This window comes from Parus major, chromosome 5 (assembly GCF_001522545.3).
Source record: "Parus major isolate Abel chromosome 5, Parus_major1.1, whole genome shotgun sequence".
In the NCBI taxonomy this organism is placed as follows: Eukaryota; Metazoa; Chordata; class Aves; order Passeriformes; family Paridae; genus Parus; species Parus major.
The window spans coordinates 61,181,203-61,189,274 of NC_031774.1; the positions used below are offsets into that span (position 1 = coordinate 61,181,203).

The window sequence follows — 8,072 nt, forward strand, 5'->3', positions numbered from 1 at the left end:
CAGACCACTGATCTTTGTGGTACTGAATCTACTTGTTCTCCACTTCACTGGTCCCAGCAGCTGGAATGCCACAGATCCCAGAATCTCCTTTTATATACCACATTCTGTCCTGGCTCTGGGATGCCTGTGATGGCTGATGCCATGATTTCCCTTCCTCCATCCCCAGCAGATGAACATCATCAGTCTTCTTTTCCCCATCATGAAACTGCATTTGCAAACATCCTGAGAATCCTAACTTCTGGATGGGTGGGGAGGGCAGTCAGTAGTTATGACCTCAGCAATGACAGATGATGTCTGAGCCAGGCCCTGAGTTGGCAGCTGTCTCCAGCAACTCCAGTGTGCACACTGGGCATCCCTGGCATGCTGACCATGTGTAACACTGACCATCCAAACAGCAATTGGATGTAGTGGAACTTGTTTGCTAATTAATGGCTATCTTATGGATTCTGCCGCTCCCATGTTTTGTGTGATCCACAATATGTAAATGGCCCTTTGGAGCACTGGGCTCACTGGCAGATGCTGCACTTCATATCCCAAAAAGGAAGAGTCAAAACCCCCAGCATGCAATATGCTGGGCACAAGGATCCATCACAGTACATAACATTTCAGTCATGGGTTCCTTGGATCCGTTCCAGGCAGGAATTTCCAATTCATTAGCACTTCACCTGACCTCTCTCTGTTGCTAGAACAGGTGGGTAGTTATTCCCACGGCCTGCTGCTGGCTGGGTACCGCGCTGTGCCTGCCGCTCACCCAGGTGAGGGGCTCAGAACAGGGGTTGGGGTTACTCTGGCCATTCCCCAGCCCCTCTCAGACCCTGCAGAGGTTTGTGGTGGGAGTCTGCCCTCTGGAAGTGCTGGCCAGAGGGCCTGTGTGTGCCCCAGGATGCACCAGGGGCTGTTGGGGCTGTCACCCCCTGACAGGAGCAGGTGGCTCCTCTGGAAGCAGTGGAAATCCTCCAGTGGGTCTCACAGAGCCAAGTGTGGTGCTGGAGCTGGAGTGTGCCCCAGCTGCCCCTACATCCTGCCTGCCCCTGTGAGCTCAGGGTTCCTCCTCTGTGCAGGGGTGGCTGTTGTGCAGCTGCCAGGGCTGGGGCTGGCGGGTGCCTGCCGTCTGCGCTGGAGGACAGCCGGGGCTGGGGTGGAGTGGAGATCCGTGTTCCAGAGCTGGGCTGGAGGTGGCCTGAAGGCCAGAAGACACTTGGCTGGGGAGGGACTGTGGGAGTGGCATCCACTGTGTGGGCACATCCCACCTGAGAGTGGCCAGGGGAAGGTGGGCAGGGGGTGACAGTGCTGGAGGGGTCCCTGTCCCCTTGAGCCCCAGTCCTGCCCAACCACTGTCAGACCTGCTCCATAGCTGAGAAATGGGGGTAGGAAAAGACTTCCTCTGCTCAGGGACAGGAGCAGCAGTCTGGGGCCTCCAGTCAGTCACCTCCAGCCCATGGGGGAGCAGTGGAGGGGCTCCCAGCCCCTGGCAGTGTGCTGGGGCTTGCAGGTTCCCGGCTCTTTGGAGACACTGTTCCCACTCTGTGTGACCATAAGCCGTGCAGCCCAGAGCAACTCGAACTTAGGTTTTATAGACAGGTGAATGACTCAAAATGATCAAATGTAGCAACAGAATGGATGTAAAAAGTATATGTGAGAGGCTTTTTTTGTGAATCACAGATGTCACGTGAAGAGCTTGACTACCCTTGTCCTATTGCAGGCGCCGAGCAGTAAATGGGCAGTGCTTGCCTTCCCAGGAAGCTGGCATTTGTTTTATGTGTGAATGCAGCTTCCTTTCTGTTTTTCTGTCTTTTAAGCAAGTAATAAGAATCACATATTGCTTTTGTTAGTCAAAAAGGTGTTTTCTGCAATGAGCTCTAAGCCATGCCAGGACTGCTATCTCTGCAGATTACCTGTGTGGGGGATGAGGTGTGCTGGGGGAGGAGGGCACTCATGTCCAGGCTCACTTTCATCAGATGTGATTTTTGATGGCTCTCCTCCTGAGCCAGCAGGTCCTGCAGTTTGTGTTGCCATCTAGGATGTCTCAGTGGTGGAGCTCTGCCACAAGACTGCTGCACTGAGCACTCTGGGAAGAAATGCTCTGCGTTTTTTCAGTAAGGAGATGAAGTGTTTATGCTACCCCTGCAGCAAGGGATGGTGCCCAGGCTGGGGAGGATGGGCTATCCCTATCCCTGCACAGCCTGGGGTACCAGCTTCCTCATGTAGATCCAGGTGTGGCTTTGCTGTTTCCATCAGTTGAGGCGTCCAGATGCCAAATTCTCACTGGTCTTTGTTGTGCTCAGGGCTGGTGGGTGCTCAGCACCAGAACCTCTCCATAAGGACCCCATGCTCTCAAGGCCTCAGTCCCTCCTCCTAATTCAGTATCACTGGCAGATGTATGTGGGGTGCACTCTTCTCCCTGCTCAGGTCACTGAGAGAGACACAGGAGGGGACTGTCCCTAAACCCAAGTCATGGGGACAGTGCTGGTGACTGGCCGCTGGCTGGTCTTGCCCCATTTACTGCAGGCCTTGGAGCCTGGGGGTCACTGAAGGCATTGTGTCCAGCTCTGGCCCTATGCTGGGCATTTGACCGGAGATATTGGCAGAGATAATATCCAAAACTCTCTTAACATCCAAAAAACCCACCTCTGCTGGTAGGTAACTTTATGGTAACCTTGTCATCCCAGCTGTTAAGTCGATTCATCTTGTAATGGCATTTCCAAACTCGTGAGCTTGCTGATTTGAATTCAAGCTTGTGTTAGTCTGGGGTAGCTCTGGCACTGGACTCGGCTGAATCCAGGCACATGACTTCAATCATAGCAATGAATCTAAATTGGCAGCACTAAGTTTGCAAATTTAAATGAGTGTGGTGTCCCCAGGCAAGTCTGGCCAGGGAGCCCTGCAGTGCTGTGCTGCAGATGCCCTGATTCCAGTCTAGTGCTTACCAGGTGTACATGGAAGGATCCCAGCTGGAAAGGACAGGTGCTAGTCCCTGGCCATGGAGCGCACCTGCTGGGTTGGGAGGTGGCTGGTGGATGACACCAGTAGTGTTTGGAGGCTGCAGGAGGCAGTTTCCTCCAGTGCTTGACATTGCCATTCCCCTCCAGGTCCTTACCCTGCAGGGCCACCCTGATTTGCAGTGCTGTCATGAAAGTGAGTCCATAGAACATATCTGAATACTGCCATGGCACTTGGCTTTCTGCCACAAGTCACGACAGCAAGAGTGGTGATGGTTACACTGGTTGTGGGAGCAGCTCCCAGCACTGCCCACAGTAGCAGACTCTGCTTTGGACCACAGTGGCAGTCTTTTATTTTTCCAGTGGGAACTCAGAAGTTGGAGTAGTCCTGAATACTTGCAGTCCGCAGAAGTATCAGGAAAAAGTACATTGATTGTGCTGAAAAGCAGGGTTTAAGGCTGGTATTTTCACTAATCTTTTTGTTGCCTCTGCTTGAACAGCACCACGGATTTGGTTTATGTTTTGGGTGGACCTGACAACAAGAGCAATAATTATTGTTCTAACATTAAATATCTTTAAATATCAGTGACGATTGAAGACCACTGGTTCTGTCTAGCTGTGAAACTGTATTTTAGCTGAGCTTCATTAATGGATCTCTGGGATGGTAATGGGTCTGAGTAATCAGATCTGACCATGTAAAATTGTTCTGGTCCCAAAGGGAGCTGAGTGCCTCAGCTGCAGCATGGAACCCCTCTGAGCACCAGTGCTCACAGTGGCAGCAGTTCCCTCCCAGACACGTGGGTGCTCCTGCACGCGAGCGTGCTCCCACCTGCTCCACAGAGGAGCATCCCCAGCCCTCCCACCTGCCCGTGCCACGGAGCCTTGGCACAGCTCTGATGGGTGATCTCACTGAGCTGGAGTGGGCACTGCTGCTGTCGGCCCTGTTCCCACTTGTCACGAGGAGCTGGGCCTGGCAGTGCAAGTGATAAAGCTGATTGAACTGCTGGGCTTTCCGGGGGAGCCGGAAAACTGAGATCTGCTATAATTAGCCCAAGATCCATTTTTATTTAGATCTTTGTTGTGGGGGCTTTTCTTGGACTTTGTGGGGATTTTTTTTTGGGGTTTTTTTTTGGTTGTTTTTTTTTGTTTGTTTGTCTGGTTGGTTGGTTGGTTTTTTGGGGTTTTTGTTTTGTTTTGTTTTGTTTTGTTTGCATTTTTGGGGTTTGAATGACATAAAATTAGCTCTTTTTGAGTTTATTCTGAAAATAGCATTAAGAGCTTAAATGTTCAGTGGAGATGGCTGTAAACCCATTGACCTGCTGTGATTTCAATGCTGCTGAGAGTTTCAGCTCAGCAAGTGAATCACACATGTACCACTCCCCACTTTCTATACCTGGATATAGTCACTGTGGCTAGCAGCCTGGGAGGTCAGGGGCTCTGCTGGGATGTGGAGGTGCGCTGGGCAGGAGGATGGGCCCGAAGGGCGGCAAGTGGCTTCTCAATCGCTTTGTCATTTGTATGTGAGTGTCAGGGTGTGCATATGTGCCCCTGCAAACATCCAGATCCTCAGCTGTACTCCTGGCAGGCAGCACAGGCACTTTTGTGTCAGGATGGGGAATGAAGAAGCAGGTAACATGGTGAGGGTGACCCGCTGCTACCTGAGCTTCAGTTCCATGGTTTAACCACAGACTACCTGTCTTTTTCATTATGTCTGTCTTATCTCACAGATATTAACCGCTGTTTGCTCTGTCTTGCAGGCTCTTGAATCTGTTCTACAATGGAAAAACTGCTTTTGTTTCTGCTGTTGATTGGCGTAGCGGTGCGAGCTCAGATCTGCCCCAAGCGCTGCGTCTGTCAGATCTTGTCTCCGAACCTCGCCACCCTCTGTGCCAAGAAAGGGCTCTTGTTTGTTCCTCCCAACATTGACAGGAGGACCGTGGAGCTGCGGCTGGCAGACAACTTTGTTACAAACATTAAGAGGAAAGACTTTGCCAACATGACCAGCCTGGTGGACCTGACGCTGTCCCGGAATACAATCAGTTTTATCACACCTCATGCATTTGCCGACCTGCGCAATTTGCGGGCTCTGCATTTGAACAGCAACCGATTGACTAAAATCACTAATGACATGTTCAGTGGGCTCTCCAACCTCCACCACTTGATACTGAACAATAATCAGCTGACCTTAATTTCTTCCACAGCTTTTGATGATGTTTTAGCTCTGGAGGAATTGGATTTGTCTTACAACAATCTGGAAACCATCCCTTGGGATGCCGTGGAGAAAATGGTCAGTTTGCACACTCTCAGTCTTGACCACAACATGATTGACCATATTCCTAAGGGGACCTTCTCCCACCTCCACAAGATGACCAGGCTGGACGTCACATCCAACAAACTGCAGAAGCTACCACCTGATCCGCTCTTCCAGCGTGCTCAGGTGCTGGCAACCTCAGGAATTATCAGCCCCTCAACATTTGCGCTGAGCTTTGGTGGGAACCCCTTGCATTGCAACTGTGAGCTTTTGTGGCTGAGGCGCCTTTCCAGGGAGGATGACCTGGAGACCTGTGCCTCTCCCACACTCCTGTCTGGCCGGTACTTCTGGTCGATCCCTGAGGAGGAGTTCCTCTGCGAGCCCCCGCTCATCACCCGGCACACCCACGAGCTGCGGGTGCTGGAGGGGCAGCGGGCAGCCCTGCGCTGCAAGGCCCGGGGTGACCCTGAGCCAGCAATCCATTGGATTTCACCTGAGGGCAAACTGATTTCCAACGCGACCAGGTCCACGGTGTACGACAACGGGACGCTCGACATCCTTATCACGACGGTGAAGGACACGGGCTCCTTCACCTGCATTGCTTCCAACCCAGCAGGGGAGGCCACACAGACAGTGGACCTGCACATCATCAAACTCCCCCACTTGCTGAACAGCACAAACCACATCCACGAGCCTGACCCAGGCTCCTCGGATATCTCCACGTCCACCAAGTCGGGCTCCAATGCGAGCAGTAGCAACGGGGATACTAAAGTCAGCCAGGATAAGAAGGTGGTTGTCGCGGAAGCGACATCTTCCACGGCTCTGCTGAAATTCAATTTTCAGAGGAATATACCTGGGATACGTATGTTTCAGATCCAGTACAATGGTACTTACGATGACTCGCTTGTTTACAGGTAAGGCAGCCCCAGCCTGCCCGTGTGGGACCGTGCTGGGTGCTTGGTGCAGGCGTGTGGCCCCTGGGCTGGGCAGCCCCTCTGCCGGAGTTCCTGGGCCGTGCTGTGCCAGCCCAGCGGAGCCCAGCCCCCGCAGCTCATGGTGCGAGCCTCAGGAAGGACTTGTGCCAGTTCTGCTCACAAATGGGAAAATTATAACTTAATTAACTAATTATTACTTAGAACAGTATTATTTTTAGATAATCCAACTGGACCTCTAATCCTCTGAACTGATCTGAGAAAGGTTGTGAAAGTAGATGGATTAAATGGATCCTAATGTGCTCAGCTTTATGGAAGCACAGGGAAGACAGTGTCTGTGACCGTGTTTCCTCACAGCACTGTCAGGTGGTGCCTGTGCTGTGAAGGGCAGGGGGGCTCTGTGCTGCCTGGTGTAGCTGTTGCACCCTTCAGCACCAGCTTTGCTTTGTCATCTCTTCTGTGAATTCCTTCATTCATTACTAGGACAAGGGGTGCTGGCTTTAAACTGAAAAAGGGCAGATGTAGATCAGATAACTGAAAAAAATTCTTCCCTATGAGGACAGTGAGACCCTGGCACAGGTTCCTCAGAGAAGTTGTGGGTACCCTATTCATGAAGTGTCCGAGGCCAGGCTGGACAGGGCTTGGAGCAACCTTGTCTAATGAAAGGTGTTCCTGCCTATGGCAGGAGGGTGGACTCAACGGTTTTTAAATGTTGCTTCCAACCCAAGGCATTCTGTGATCCTGTGATTCCATATTTTTGATGTGGCTGTTCTAATGGGGGGTCCTGCCATGCTGAGCCATGCCAGGGGGCTTGGCAGTGACTGCTGCTACATCGAAGGCCAGGCAGGAGCTGCTGGGGGGATGGAGATCAGCCCACTGGGGCTGCGGCAGAAGCAGGACGGACAGGCCGTGGTGGTGCCCAGCAGGGTGGGAAGGTGCCGGTGTGTCTGCCAGGTTCATTCACACTGGTTTCCTTCTCCCCCAGAATGATACCTCCCACGAGCAAAACCTTCCTGGTCAACAACCTGGCTGCGGGGACGATGTACGACCTGTGCGTGCTGGCCATCTACGATGATGGCATCACCTCGCTGACGGCCACCAGAGTCGTGGGCTGCACACAGTTCACCACCGAGCAGGATTACGTGCGCTGCCACTTCATGCAGTCCCAGTTCCTGGGTGGGACCATGATTATCATCATTGGTGGGATCATTGTGGCATCTGTTCTCGTGTTCATCATCATCCTCATGATCCGCTACAAGGTGTGTAACAACAATGGGCAGCAAAAGGCCACCAAGGTCAGCAACGTGTACTCGCAGACGAACGGGGCTCAGATGCAGGGCTGCAGTGGGGTGCTGTCCCAGTCCATGTCCAAGCAGGCTCTCGGGCACGAGGAGGGCATCCAGTGCTGCAAGGCTGCCGGCGATGGTGTGACGCAGTCACCGGACACCGGCTCCAGCCAGGACTCAGCCACCACTACCTCCGCTTTGCCTCCCGCCTGGACTTCCAGCGCTTCCCTCTCGCAGAAGCAGAAGCGAAAGTCGGGGCCAAAGCCCGGCAGCGATCTGCAGGGCGAGGCTGGCGGCAGCGCCGAGCCCCAGAACTCAAACAGAAATAACTCCACGGCCCTGCAGTTAGCAAGCCGCCCCCCAGACGCGGCCCCCGCGGCCCACACGTACAAAAGAGCACAATCAAAGCCAAGTAAGTTCCTCACTCTGCCGGCGGACGCGTCCCGAGCCAAGCGCCGGCGCTCGCTGGGCGGTGAGCTGCTGGAGCCCCGCGGCTCCGGCGGACTGCGCTCCAAGCGGAGCATGTCCATGAACGGGATGCTAGTCCAGGCAGACTGCGTCGGTGCCGATAGCGGAAAAGCAACTTTCTCCAGTTCTGAGTGGATATTGGAAAGCACTGTGTGACCTGCTTTTTTTTTCTTTTTTCTTTTTTTTTTTTTTTTTT

At 53.0% G+C, this 8,072-nt stretch overlaps 1 protein-coding gene across 2 annotated transcripts in view; it reads left to right on the forward strand.

Annotated features, from left to right (window-relative positions):
- The first annotated feature begins 4,659 nt into the window (after positions 1–4,659).
- LRFN5 (leucine rich repeat and fibronectin type III domain containing 5) overlaps positions 4,660–8,072 on the forward strand; it is a 9,889-nt gene continuing 6,476 nt past the window's right edge. Inside the window, exons 1-2 of one of the 2 annotated variants that reach the window (XM_015632338.3) lie at positions 4,660–6,104; positions 7,108–8,066. In XM_015632338.3, coding sequence (XP_015487824.1) covers positions 4,717–6,104; positions 7,108–8,032 — 2,313 coding nt within the window. In that variant the 5' untranslated portion in view covers positions 4,660–4,716 and the 3' untranslated portion in view covers positions 8,033–8,066. Of the gene's footprint in view, positions 6,105–7,107; positions 8,067–8,072 lie in introns of those variants that run through there. The other variant, XM_015632339.3, reaches the window with a different exon arrangement.